Genomic DNA, 15,530 nt, shown 5'->3' on the forward strand with positions numbered 1-15,530 from the left:
TCAGTGCTGTTGTTGCCAGATGAGTAGAGAGAGGTCTACAAATTATTGTTCCAGCTGCCTTATTTTGGCATAGATAGAAGACTATAGAAGATATAGCTCATAGCAAAACTGGTGTTGATATTTGATTGGCACTTTCCTGCAATTGTGATACCCTAGGTGATTCTACCCAAGGATATCCTGGGTCTCATGTGATTTACTGCTTTGCAAATCACCAAACACAAATAAAATAGCTGCAAGCACACAAATGATGACATTTTATATTCCACAGAAATCACCACTGAATCACTGCCAGGTTTAACCCAGTGAGTGCTATTTTTTGTCCTCACGTTCGCTATTATTTCAGTAGCATATGTATCTGGGAGAAGGCATATTAACATATTCACTGCACTTTGATCATGAGATACCTCTAGGAAACGCACTGAAACAAAGGAAATAAAAGTTATGAGCAATGTTTGTTTGGAAAACACACGCCATACAATTCTTATAGACCCTGTAGTCAGCAGGAATATGTATCAGATTGAATAATTGCTGTGGGGGAGAGGCTAATTTCCAAACATTCATTAAATACACTTGGGGGTTTCTGCAGCTTGATTGATGTAAAATACTACGTGCTTATGTAGTGCTGGAAACAGGATAATAAAACTTTCCATTTTTAACTTTAGCCAACAAGAAGGCCCAAAGGAAAAGAAAGCTGGGACTATGGTTTCCGGAGTGGGTGTGCAACCATATTTGTTCAAACACATTAGAGAAATGAAATATAATGGTTCAGTGTTCCTTTGGTATTATGTCTACAAATCACTGGTGAATAAAGCAAATGAACAATACAAGTTTATTCTCAGTACGGATGATATTTTATAATACAGTATAGCTTGCAGAGGAGTTGAGTTAGAATCTATCTATCTATACAAGGCAAATACAGGTATGGGGCCTGTTATTCAGAATGCTCAGGAGCTGAGGTTTTACGTATAATTGATCTTTCCATAATTTGGATCTTCATACGTTAAGTCTACTAGAAAAGCATGTTAACATTAAATAAACCCAACAAGCTGTTTTTTCTACCAATAAGGATTACTTATTTCTTAGTTTGGATCAAGTACAAGGTACTGTTTTATTATCACAGAGAAAAAGGAAACCATTTCTAAAAATTTGGATTTTTGAATATAATGGAGTCTATGGGAGATGGCCTTTCTGTAATTCAGATCTTTCTGGATAAAAGTTTCCCGGTAACAGCTCTCATACCTGTACTGGTTTATTAGCAAACTGTTGGATCACAAGTTCTCTTTGGGAAAGCCACCAGCTCCCTATTGTATATTGAGAGACAACATCTAGACATTTAGAGACGAGGACAGCAGGAGCAAATACAACAATAGAACCTTTGACAGTACATATATTCCTAAACTGTTCCCAACAAGCTTCCATCACATCATTCATTAGTAGAACTGGTGATAATTACTAATGCAATCACAAAGAAAATCACTAAGCCATATTTTGCAATAGCTTAAATACCATTCATAAAGGTATTTTTGACAATACATGGTCCTCTATACTTGTGCCTTGCACAAAAACACTGGATAATTTTTCAGATGAAAGGTGTAGAGCACATGGCAATGGAGGCAGGGTTACCGTCTTTCAAATCCAGGCTACAATCTTTGATCAATTTGCCTAATGGCAGGTGTTTACAGAGAAACTACAAGTGAATATAATTATCAACCTTGGACCCCAGGCCATTTCTTCTCTTTGATAAAAAAAACTTCCACAGCTCGCCTAGGGGGTTGCATTTACATTGCAACACAACTTTTCATGCAACAGGTTCTTGAGAAATGCATATTGTTGTAATAGAGATTTTGAATATGCATAGTCCTTCTGGCATAGATCTCTCAAACATATATGAGATTGGGGTAAAGCAAATGCTACTCTCCCCTAGAAAACTCTATAGCTGATGGGGATACAGGCAGGTTAATTGGCACCATATACAATTGTCAATGGTGTATGCAATGCCAGCAGTACATGAAGGTCAACCAAGTGGAGGCATCGGCAGGCATGATTTAGGAACTTTGAATCAATCACTACATCATGTATTTGGGTCCCAAATTATTTTAAGACCAAAGACAGTGATCCCCAATCAATGGCTTGTGGACAACATGTTGCTCACCGCTCCATTTGATGTTACGCCCAATCGGCTTCAAGACGTTCTCCAAAGTCCACTCATGCTGGCAGTTCACATGGGGCTGCCAAATCTTTCCTCAACAAATATTTTAATACTTTTGTGCCTCCTTAACATTTTTACATTTAAATGTGGCTTATGGGTTAAAATGGTTGAGAAACCATGCTAGGAGGTCCACATCCAGTTCAAAGGGAAATGGACAGCGGCACTATTCTCATGGTGACCCACATGACAGGATTCCACCTTTCTTTCCCATTATGCATTTAACATGCAAGGAACAAACAAACAAACAAAACTTTTTTGGGTTCAGTATTCATTAGCTTGATTCATCAGCAGAATGCCAGGCAGCCAAGCCTTCAGTTCTTACAATAAATGAAATGTAATCACTTATTTAGAGCTCCATGTGCTTGGATGGAACAGGGAGTAACCATTTCCACAAACCACACAAGCAGTCTTGCTCACAATGCACTGAATAAAAATTTGGATCTACATCCACTTTTACATGGTCCATAATGCATTGATGCCTAACTGGATAATACACAAGGACCAATATCTACAAAAATGAAAGGCATTTATTTAAACTTACATATGCCACTTGTTTTCATCCTGAACATGCATAAATGCTTCCTTTAATTAAAAATCCCCAATTTCCATTGCAGCGTCTCGCCTTCAGTTATCCATTGTCTAGACAAGCCTCAATTCTATTCTAGTGAGTGTAGCCTTAATAATATAATGTTCATATACTTTCACACCGATGAGCAAGTTGCTTAGTATCCATGTAACTCAGATACTAAACCTAGACTGCAAGTTTTAAGGGGCAGCAACTTAAAGGGATACTGTCATGGGAAAAAAACATTTTCAAAATGAATCAGTTAATAGTGCTGCTCCAGCAGAATTCTGCACTGAAACCCAAACAGATTTTTTTATATTCAATTTTGAATATTCTGACATGGGACTAGACATACTGTCAATTTCCCAGCTGCCCAAGTCATGTGACTTGTGCTCTGATAAACTTCAATCACTCTTTACTGCTGTACTGCAAGTTGGAGTGATATCACAACCCCTCCCCCCCCAGCAGCCAAACAAAAGAACAATGGGAAGGTAAACAGATAACAGATCCCTAACACAAGATATCAGCTGCCTGGTAGATCTAAGAACAACACTCAATAGTAAAAACCCATGTCCCACTGAGACTCCTTCAGTTACATTGCAGCCTGCCAGAAAGCATTTCTCTCCTAAAGTGCAGGCACAAGTCACACAACCAGGGGCAGCTGGGAAATTGACAAAATGTCTAGCCCCATGTCAGATTTCAAAATCGAATATAAAAAAATCTGTTTGCTCTTTTGAGAAATGGATTTCAGTGCAGAAGTCTGCTGGAGTAGCACTATTAACTGATACGTTTTGAAAAAAACATGTTTTCCGATGACAGGATCCCTTTAATGTGACTTTATTCTGTACATAGTTCTTCATAAAAAAACAGTGGCACAGAAGTATAACATTTATAGAATAACACTCTTCTGAATAAAAAAAGGCCAAGTATTGATCCAGCACAGAGCTATGAATTGCTGCCCTTTAGTAAAATGCAGCAGAGCTTACTGAATCCCACCTGTAGACACAGTGCCTTAAGAATTCTTGAAAATGTCACAAGCAGAATTTCAGAATAAAAGCAATTTTCCTTTTCTTTCCTTTTTTTTTTTTTATTGGTGGCTAAAACACAGCTATTGCTTTATGCAACACTGTATAATTAGCATTTGCTAATTATCTTACCATTTACCATTCACGGAGATTAATATATCTCGGAAGATTATGTACTTACCAAAAGGTTAATAGGGAGAAAACATTTTATTTAAAAGGAAAGAAAAAAACATAAGGCTGTAACTTTGAAATAATCTGTTTCTTTAGGGTTTTTATGTTTTGTATAGAAAACGTTATGACAAAATATGAACATTATTTAAACTAACATTAGAATAACATTACATTAGTCCACTGGCCAAATGAACGTAACATAACCAGCAAGATTTATGTTTTATTCTCTAGGGCTTATTTTCACCGTTGTATTTACAGAGCAGTCACCAGTGCTTTCCACCTTTCTTCATGTTGGCACTACAGAAAATGTTCAGGGGTCAGAGTATCAGAGAATCTCATGAGCTAACTTGGGGTCATAATATGTGGACAATTTTGCTTACAATAAACAAACCCGAGGGGCCAGACCAGTATAGAATTGCTTGGCTGGGTCACTGACTGAGTTAAAGGAACAGTAACACCAAAAAAATGAAAATATAATGTAATGTTGTGCTGCACTGGTAAAACTTGTGCGTTACTTCAGAAATTCTACTATAGTTTATATAAGCAAGCTGCAGTGTAGCCATGGGGGCATCCGTTTGAAGGTGAAAATGGAGAAAAGGCACAGGATTACCCAGCAGATCTAGTATACAAAGGGATTCTTCAGAATGTATCTTATCTACTGTGTATCCTGTGCCTTCTCTCATTTTTCAGATTTAATGGGTGCCCCCATGGCTACACAGCAGCTTGTTAATATTAATTATAGTTTGTTTTTCTGAAGCAAACACACCAGTTAAAAATCTTGTGTGCAGGGCACCATTCTATTATATTGTCTTTCGTGTAAAACACATTCATTATTTGGTATTACAGTTCCTTTAATCTTTAGCCAATTCGATCATCCACCGATAGGGAGAATGCTGCTCATCAAATCAATATGTTTAGCTGCTGGACACACACAAACACATAGGGGCTCAATTACTTAGCTCGAGTGAAGGAATAGAATAAAAAAAACTTCGAATTTCAAATTATTTTTTTGGCTACTTCAACCATCAAATTGGCTACTTCGACTACGAATCGAACGATTCAAACTAAAAATCGTCCGAATATAGGGGCGTGGCCTAACTGCCGATGTAGAGAGACGCGTCTACTCAGAGCTCCGGTGCAGTTGCTCCGTCACAGTTGATCCTGTGCCCCCACGGGCTACAAAATTTTCCCTGTGGGTGCCCGAGTGCCCCCTGATGCCACTAGATGGGAGGCGTTAAGAAGTCAGCCGAAGCAACGACCAGCAAGCTGGATAAATATGTGCGGCATCCGAACCAAGATGGCGCCCGCTTGTGTAGGGCTGACCCGCCACCTCCACCCCCTCCTGATCCGGCCGGACCTGAGCCTCCTGAGCAACCAGAACCGACACTCCAGGAGGTCCTGCAGGCGATACGGGATACGCGGACAGCAGTGGAGGTAAAGATTGATACTAGGGTGGAGGAGGTGAAGATTGACCTGGCACTGCTCCGCCAAGATCTCCAAAATTTGAGAGAGCGCACAGCGGAGTCGGAGCGCCGGATTTCGGACCTAGAGGACGCTACCAGAGAGGTCCCACGTGCAATCGCAGATCTTCAGAACCAGCTGCGACTTTGTAAGACGCGGGCTGATGACCTCGAGGGGAGGCAGCGACGCAATAATATACGCGTTGTCGGCATACCCGAAAAACAGGAGGGTGCCACTCCTGAACTGTACTTGGAAAACCTCCTCAGGGACCACCTGGGGGCTGCCCAACTATCTCAGATGTTCCTGGTTGAACGGGCCCATCGTATTCCATCGCGGCAACCTCCCCTGGGGGCTCCCCCGCGCACCATGATTGCCAAGATCCTTAATTACAGGGATCGAGACGCCATCTTGAGGCTGATGCGCACTAAAGAAGACCTACACGTCGGAGATGCCAAGATTATGATCTATCCGGATTATACCATGGAAGTCCAGGGACAAAGAGCCAAATATGCAGAGGTCCGGAAGAAGCTCAGAGATAAAGGCATTCTCTACTCTACAATTTTCCCAGCCAAGCTGAGAGTGGTGGACGGCAACAACACCAGATTTTTTGTGACGCCACAGGAGGCCATGGACTGGCTGGAACGGCGATAAGGCCCTCCTGCATCCTGCTCACCCCTTGGGGTGTACCTACCCTTTGGGGTTTCTGTCCACTCTTCAGATGCGGACTTGTGGCCTTGGGTTCGTGAGTATATACCCTCCTTCCATGGTGTACCAAGCTGTGTTCCTATTTACTGACCACCACTCATGTCTTCAATGGACAGTCTCTCATTGTTACCAACTGTTTTTATGTGGGGACACTCACCAAAACCCGGAGGACTGGGGGCCCGTGCTTATGTTGAGTGTTTTGTTTAACTACATAGTGTTTATGCTATAGTCGCCATGTCCCTGGCAATGGCTATTGAGGTTTTGTTAGGGGTCGAGGCCCACCCCAGTTTACAGGGTGGGCAGGGCGGGCTAGGGTGTTGTGGGACTTCCCCAAGTTTTTCCCCCTTTCGCCCCCACTCCCTTATTTACTCGTGCAGCAGCGAGGTTTTGACATACAGTAGCATTTTTCTATTTGATTATGGCTATGGTTACTTTGGTTTCATGGAATATCAGAGGCCTTAATGATAAAATTAAGAGGGCGCTCCTATTCAATGCATTGAAACAATGGTCCCCGGCGATTGTATGCCTCCAGGAAACCCACTTAACAGGCCAAAAAGTCCTAGCGCTGAAAAGGGCGTGGGTCGCTCAGGCGTACCACGCTACCTTTTCCACTCATGCGAGAGGGGTCTCCATTCTAGTCAGGAAGGGCCTTCATTTTTCGCTTCATCACATTCATGTGGACCACTATGGTAGATATCTTATCATGCACTGTACTATTTACTCCTTTGAATTTATATTGGTCAATCTATATGTACCCCCTCCCTTCACAACGGAACTTCTGGATACGGTAATGCGGAAGGTGGCGGCTCTTCCATTGGTCCCCCAGTGCTGGGTGGGTGATTTCAATAGTGGCATGACCCCTGTGTTGGATAGGCTTAATTCAGTTGATACTAAACCAACTAAATTGAAGGCCTGGTCGGACTCAATGGGGCTTCAGGATGTCTGGAGGGCCAGACATCCTGGGACTAAAGTTTTTTCCTGTCATTCCGCCTCACACCAAACTCTTTCGAGAATAGATATGGCCCTGATGTCCACCGAGATGGCTAACAAAATTGGGCACATTCAGTATGGTGCTAGGTCCATTTCCGACCATTCTCCCTTGAGTGTCACTATACAACCCTATGCAGGGTCCGGGGATAGAAGGTGGAGGCTCAGCCCTTTGTGGCTAACACAAAAAGAGGTGGCAGATAAAGTTTGCGAGACGGCAGAAACATATTGGGATGAAAACCAGGGCTCAGCCTCCCCTTCTATGCTATGGGATGCGTTTAAGGCGGTCTCGAGAGGTACCCTGATTCAATCCATAAGTAGAGTGAGGACTGAGGCCAAACGGGAGGTTCAGCAGGCATCTTGGGAGTTGGAGACGGCGGAATTAGCGTATATTGAGGCCCCCTCCCCTGACCTACATAACGGCTTGATACAGGCCCACACTAAACTGCAATGTAAAATGACAGCTATTACCCAGAAAAAGCTACTATATGCCTCCCAGAGGGGGTTTGAGCAAGGTGACAAGTCAGGCAAACTGTTAGCCTATCTATCCAGAGTTACTAATCCACAAACAATCATTCATAGGGTAATATTTGCTACCGGGCATCCGATTACGGATCCGCGTGAAGTAGCAGACGTATTTGCTGAGTACTTTACCAATCTATATTGTTCCGAGGTGTCTTACACTGAGGCCCAGCTAACAGAATTTTTATTGGATATTCCCCTGCCTACATTACACCCTTCACATGTAGCTTTACTTGACAGTCCCATTACACCAGGTGAAATCCGTGAAGCTATAGCCTCTATGACTCCAGCCAAGGCCCCGGGTCCAGATGGGCTACCCCTGGAGTGGTACCGTACCTTGGGGGAGAAAACACCGGCCACACTCTGTGAAATTCTGAATCAGGCCAACCAAGCCGGTAAACTCCCGCCCTCCTTTGCTAATGCGCTCATTGTTTTGATCCATAAGGATGGGAAAGATCCAGAGCAATGCGGTTCATACCGTCCCATCTCCTTAATAAATGTAGACGCCAAAATCCTGGCAAAGGTGCTGGCGGTCAGATTGCAACAGGTTATTACTCAGTTGATTGAACCTGACCAGACCGGTTTTATGCCCAAGAGGTCCACAGATGTTAATTTAAGACGGCTTTATTATAATATGCAGGTCCCTCATGACAACCTGGGATCCAGGGTGGTAGTTTTCTTGGATTCCGAAAAGGCGTTTGATTCTATTGAATGGCCATACTTGTGGGCAGTGTTGGAGTCCTTTGGTTTTGGTAAACAATTTATTAAGTGGATCAAGTTGCTATACCGTCATCCCACAGCTCAGGTCTTAGTGAATGGCTTTATCACTCCGTCCTTTCCTCTGGGCAGGGGGACGCGCCAGGGCTGCCCCCTGTCGCCCCTCCTATTTGCTTTGGCGATAGAGCCACTGGCCACTCAATTTCGTATTTCCACTAATCTCACTGGTCTTAAGTATGGCCGAATAGAGGAAAGGATCTCACTATATGCGGACGATGTATTAATTTATTTGGCGGACCCTGGTCCCTCTCTAACGGAAGTGTTAAACATCTTTGCCCGATTTACAATATATGCTGGCCTCCGCATCAATTGGACTAAGTCTGTGATCTTTCCACTGGACCCGGATTTAGACCCCCAGCTAGCGGCTGACTCCCGCCTTAAGTGGGTTGATTCCTTTAAATATTTGGGGATCACCATCCATCTGGATCCAAAACAATTTGTGCCCTTGAACATTTCTCCCATTAATCATCAACTGGCCACGGTATTACAGGCTTGGGGCAATCTCCCTTTAACACTCTGGGGCAGGATCAATATTGTGAAGATGGTCTATCTACCCAAGTACTTATATCTATTTCATAACTCCCCAACGGTTATACCCAAACAAACCTGTAAGGCCATACAGGCTCTGATTACCCCTTTTCTTTGGTGTAACAAAGCCCCTAGAATCTCGTCACTCAAGCTGATGGCCACGTCTATGAATGGAGGATTGAATCTCCCTAGTTTTCACGACTACTATATAGCTAGCCAACTTAGTTATATTAACTGGTGGTTAACGCAAGATTTGAGTAATCCTAATGTACCTCTACAAGCCCGTCTAGTGGGATCCCTAGAAGCCCTTCGTAATTATATCTTCAGGAAGCCGAGGGACTCGCCTACACTACCCCCTTGCATGGTAGCCCCTCATGCGGCTTGGTTAGTTGCTCTGAGAACGTTCAAAATGCTATCCTGTCCCCACGGCTGCCTCTCTGGAGGAATTCACACCTCCAGCACTTCCTTCCATCAGAGGCCATGTGGTTCTGGGCCCAGCACAATGTCAAATACCTGGGGGACATTGTGAGTGATGGGAGGTTCATGGATATGGTTCCGTTGAGAGATCAGATGGGCGTTCCAGACCTTCCTATGTACCGTTATTTGCAGCTAAGACATATGTTTAGGGCACAATTCGGGTCTGGGGAGTTGGTATTGGGGGATCCTCCCCTTCTGGTCCAACTGAGGAAGGAGGACCCAGTTAAAATGGTTTCCCGGCTCTATGCCTGTCTGCAATCCTCCAAATCCCCCCCGTTCCGCTCCCTTTTCAGTCAGTGGCAGGCTGATATCCCCAGTTTGACTGAAGAGCACTGGGAGGAAGTAACGGATAGGCTTTACCAATTCCTAATAAGCACCAGGGACAGACTTATTCAGTACAAATTCTTAATGAGGATTTACTTGACCCCTAATAGACTTCATCAAATGGGGAAAATAGCCCTTCCATTGTGTAAAAGGTGTGGAGGTAATGATGGCTCTCTCTGGCATATGATCTGGACGTGCACTATAATAGCTAGATACTGGGCTAAGGTGGTAGGCTATATTGTTGATACGCTGCAGTTACCCCCTCTAAAGAAACCAGAAATTTGCCTCCTGGGTCTGTTAGATGATATGATACCAGCCAATAATACCAGGGTTCTGGTGCGGACATTGCTATTTTATGCTAAAAAGGTAATTGTACTGCATTGGATGGCCCCTGCTCCTCCCAAGAAAGCGATCTGGTTTGCTCATGTTAATAAGATGCTGCCTCTAATAAAGTTGACCTACGAGGCTAGAGGGCAACCCGACAAATTTGATAGGATATGGGGTGTCTGGATGGAGACACATATGTTAACTTTGCCATAACTGTGTGATACATATATTGCTGTGCTTTGACTGTGTTCAGATTGTGAAGTTACGACTGCTGCTGTATTATTATTTTATTTTCTTGCTTTATTTTATCTGTTCCCCCTTCCCTTCCTTTCTGTATCCCCCCCCCTTTTTTGAAAATTTCAATAAAAAGAACACCTGTTAAAAAAAAAATCGTCCGAATATATTACCATTCGATAATCGAAGTACTGTCTCTTTAAAAAAAAACTTCGACCCCCTACTTCGCCACCTAAAACCTACCGAGGTGCAATGTTAAGGTGCAATGGAAGGTCACCATGGGCTTTCTAATGTTTTTTTGGTCGAAGAAAAATCGTTCGATCGATGGATTAAAATCCATCGATCTAACTATTTGCGGTAAATACTTCGACTTCGATATTCGAAGTCGAAGGATTTACATTCGGCAGTTAATTAACCCTCGATATTCGACCCTATGTAAATCTGCCCCATATTGATCAGTAAAGCAATTTATAATTAGGCCAATTTTTTTTTAAGTATATTATGATACAATTTTAATGATATTATTTGTTAGAAGCCTTGAAAAACAATAGAGAGTTTGCCAACATTGGAGGGTTTCATTGTTAAAGGGCTTCTGTCATGATTTTTATGATGTTTTTATTTCTAAATTACACTGCAAATATTTCATTCCTAGCCCAAAAAGTGTTGAGGTGAATTTTTGTTAGTTGTAATATTGGTGTGTAGGCAGTCATCTCAGGCCATTTGTTTGCTTTCAGAAAGAGCCAGTGCTGCACTTTGGAACTGCTTTCCGACAGGCTGTTGTTTCGACCATTCAATGTAACTGAGGGAGTCGCAGTGGGTCATGGATTTTTACTATTGCATGCTGTTCTTATATCTACCAGGGAGCTATTTGCTTGTTTTGTTGATGGGCTGATAAGTTGGTCCCTTCACTCCAAACCGCAGTGCAGCTGTAAAGAGTGACTGAAGTTTATCATAACATAAGTCACATGACAGGGGCACCTGGGAAACTCACAATATGTCTAGCCATGTCAGATTTCAAATTAAATATTAAATTAAATTTAATATTAGAAAAATCAGTTTTCTGTTTTAAAAAAACGTATTTCAGTGCCGAAGTCTGCCGGAGCAGCACAATTAACGGATGCATTTTGAAAAAAACATGGTTTTCCATGACAGTATCCCTTTAAGAAGACCTTATATTTTTATTACTGCATACACAGTCATATTCATTCTTGCAGCTACTGTAAGTTACATACATACATACATACAATTACTGCTGTAGATTTTGCTAGATGTCATGTTAAAAATAAGATCATATTAATATTTGTAGAGATTGGGCTTCCATTTATTTGCCCACTACACTGAACAAGCCAATTCACTTAGTTAGTGGAAGGGTCAATGAAAACCAGTCAGGGCAACTTATAATGGTGGCCCAATGAGTCTTAGTGATTGTGTTGACAATACATTTTCACTTTGGAAGCAGAACAAAGTCATTAAAAAATGTTTACTAAGAAACACATATAACCATTTCCGTGTTTGGCTACGCATTTAATCCCCGCTGTACTATATTACTTTTAATGCTAAAAACAGAAATGAAACAGTGTAAAGTGATTCATGTAATTGGTACTTGATGCTTCCTCTCCATCGGCAGCTGCCAAAATCCACATATTCTACCTGTATTTCCAGCTCAGAGAGCAATACAACACTCTGGTAGTTTCCCATTACAGTGCTTGCTCTATGGTACATCTAACATTGTTTTACATTTGGTGATTAGTGCACTTGGGGTGCTCTGTGCATTGCTGGAGAATGCAAGCTGTGCCTCCTGCCGCCCTCTACCTTGCGCACAAGGTAAGGGGCAGAGGGAGCCTACATGCCTCCCTAACCTGCTCCTCATCAACATACTAAATAACCCAATTAGCACTGTAGTAGTGAGGGAGCCACATGTCTCTGTGTCCAAAGACCTGCGGAGTGCAAGGTGAACTCTTTGTTTGACTTTGCAAAAGACATTTTGCATGTTTTTTTTTACATTGGAATTATGCATACTTTTATTTTCTCTTTAAAGGGGTGGTTAATCTTCAAGTAAACGTTTAGTATGTTATGGAATGGCCAATTCTAAGCAACTTTTCAATAGGTCTTTATTATTATTTTTTTTTTAGTAGTTTTTTTAATTATTTGCCTTCCTCTGCTTTCAAATGGGGGTCACTGACACCATCTAAAAACAAATGATCTGTAAGGCTACTGCTACTGTTTTTTTCTATTCAGTCCATCTTGTATTTATATTCCAGTCTCTTTTTAAAATCATTGCATGGTTGCTAGGATAATTTAGACCCTAGCAACCAGATGGCCAACATTGCAAACTGCAGAGCTGCTGAATGAAAAGATGAATAACACAAAACCCCCAAATAATAAAAAATGAAAACCAATTGCAAATTGTCTCAGAACATCCCTGATGACTCATCCGTCAACAACCCCTTTAATTTTTTTCTGTGGGTCTTTTAATTTTCAGGGTTTTGTGTTGTTTAAAGCTTTCCAGTTTGGGATTTTAACAGCCAGCTGGTTGCTGCGATCCAGTTTACCCTAAAAACCAGCAAAGTGGTTTGAATAAGACAAAGAAAACATTAATACAAGAGGACCCGAATAGAAAGAGAAATAAAAGTATCAAGAATAACACTGAAGCCTCACAGAGTACAATAATTTTACTGCGTCAGTGACCCTTCTAAATGCGGAAAAAGGGCTACAGTGGAGTCATATAAAAACGGACAACTAATTGAAAAGTTGCTAGAGATAGGACGTTATACTACAAGTTACCATAAAGGTGAACTACTCTTGATTTTCTGTTTCTTTGCGAGAAGAATGGAACCATTGTTTGCTTTTTCCTTATATTTGCTGAACTTCGAATAGATTTGTCAGTTGCCTTCCCATCCCTGCTTTCTCGCTCTATAACCACCATGCAAATAAAACAGGGAAGTCTGACATGCTGCCATCATTAGACAAGGTCTATATGAAAGCAGATTAAGGAAAGAAGCCACAGGAAACAAACTCCTTTGATGTGAAACGTTTCAATTCCTTTAACAAGTTTCAGACTGAGGATAAAAAAACATATCGACTTCATTTATTTGGCAAGCACTCAGTGTCAGCGTGATTAAGCTTCTTTAACCCTGAAAAGGATTTGCCTATAAATGTAAATGTAAGTTATTGCTAAGTTAGTACCAAGAATGTTTTGGTCTTTTCCAGTAAAACACTAGAGTTACATTAACAATAAATATATAAACTTCACGTGCAATATAGAACCTGTGCAATATAGACCTGCCTTTCAAATATCCATAAATTGTGTTAAAAGCCCATCTAGATATTCTTCTGCCAAAACCACTAACAGATGTACTGGAATTTCAGCAAAACCTCAAAACAAATCCGAGTCAAAGTGTCAGCGGGAAAAGAACAACTGAATGTCTACCTGAGAGAAAAGCCAATTTCTTCTTCAAGATCGGTAAAATCGTGGTCGTATCCATTTTCCCTTTATGAACTAATCTGGAAAACAAATTGAAAGACATTATTAAATGAAGAATCCAGATGCAAAATACATACACATATGCATTACATACAAGGGGGGAAATTTAAAAAAAAAAAAAGGAGGTATTGTATAGGGACTCATAGCTTGCATTAACATTCCAGGTTACTGTTCCAGAGTTAACTTACTCCAGCTTTGTAGATTCCTGTGTTTTCCTGCCATATTACACAGTGGAGCATTTAAAATACATGCTATAAGCATTTTACTAGAGGTATATAAAATCTTGCTCTTCAGCTTTCACTCACAGCCCAGCAGTTCCCACATTGCATTTCGATAATAAGCAGTAGTCAGCTCTTAAAGGAAAACTATACCCCCAAAATGAATACTTAAGCAACAGATAGTTTATATCAAATTGAATGACATATTAAAGAATCTTACCAAACTGGAATATATATTTACATAAATATTGCCCTTTTACATCTCTTGCCTTGAACCACCATTTCGTGACTCTATCTGTGCTGCCTCAGAGATCACCTGACCAGAAATACTACAACACTAACTGTAACAGGAAGAAGTGAGGAAGCAAAAGGCAGAACTCTGTCTGTTAATTGGCTCATGTGACCTTACATGTGGTTTGTATGTGTGCACAGTGAATCTTACGATCTCAGGGGGCGGCCCTTATTTTTTAAAATGGCAATTTTCTATTTATGATTACCCAATGGCACATACTACTAAAAAAAAGTATATTATTATGATAATGGTTCATTTACATGAAGCAGGGTTTTACACATGAGCTGTTTTACTCAGTATCTTTTAATAGAGACCTACATTGTTTGGGGGGTATAGTTTTCCTTTAAGAAAATTTAAAGTGATCTTAATTCCAATCATCATGTAACAAGCTGTAAAAAAAAAATCTCTAGATTTTTAAAGATTAATTGACAAGAGAGGACAAAAATAGTATAAGAAACCGTTTGAAGCATGCCTTATTTCTTATTTTATTTCTAATGGAACTGAGTGATAATGGGTGCCTAGTGTATGATGTGTAACCATTATCCAATGACTTAAAAAGAAGATGGTGGCACATCATCTTGCACATCATGGTCTCCTGATCATGCAGAATAGCTGCCCCACAGGTTCAGGGGCTAAAACTTGTCAATATGACAGCTTGAGAAGGTGTAATAAAAATCACATTGCAGGGCTTCCAGTTGCTTTTCTAAAAGTGTTTTTAATTCCTTATAGTATATTGCTCTATGACTCAAAAGAGGACAGGTTGGGAATGAACCTGAAGTTCCAAGCAACACAGATTAAGTCAGCTAAACCAAGAATTGATTTAAAATTAAATATGCACCTTATCTTAATTACCAAGTACTGTAAAAATGAATTCCAATGTATTAAAGGAAATATTTCAGTTCCAAGTTGTGGCTTAACGATCAGTTTTCTAACAAATAGGAGCATGGTGGGTATGACCAGAATTAAATTAACATAAAATGCTTTAAAATTAAAAGCAAAGATGGTATGATAAGGCAAAATTCCTATTGTTACAGCTGATACATACACCAAAAAAATAATTAATTTGCAGTATGACAGAGCTTATAAGATGCTGCTTTAAAAACCAGGAATGTGTCGGTATAACAGTATAACCCTAATTTAGTCTCTACTACCCCTCAATCTTATCATCCTACTATGTCATTTCATTTCTCCAAAGAACAGTTATTTCCTCTATAACTTTTCCCT

At 40.9% G+C, this 15,530-nt stretch overlaps 1 protein-coding gene across 4 annotated transcripts in view; it reads right to left on the reverse strand.

The window, feature by feature from the left end:
* Positions 1-15,530, reverse strand: part of sestd1.S (SEC14 and spectrin domain containing 1 S homeolog) — an 84,049-nt gene that overhangs the window by 49,046 nt on the left and 19,473 nt on the right. For all 4 annotated transcript variants that reach the window (XM_018237453.2, XM_018237451.2, NM_001092118.1 and 1 more), the window contains 1 exon segment: positions 13,743-13,816. In XM_018237453.2, coding sequence (XP_018092942.1) covers positions 13,743-13,797 — 55 coding nt within the window. In that variant the 5' untranslated portion in view covers positions 13,798-13,816.

The sequence above is a fragment of the Xenopus laevis genome, chromosome 9_10S, assembly GCF_017654675.1.
Source record: "Xenopus laevis strain J_2021 chromosome 9_10S, Xenopus_laevis_v10.1, whole genome shotgun sequence".
Lineage (NCBI taxonomy): Eukaryota > Metazoa > Chordata > Amphibia > Anura > Pipidae > Xenopus > Xenopus laevis.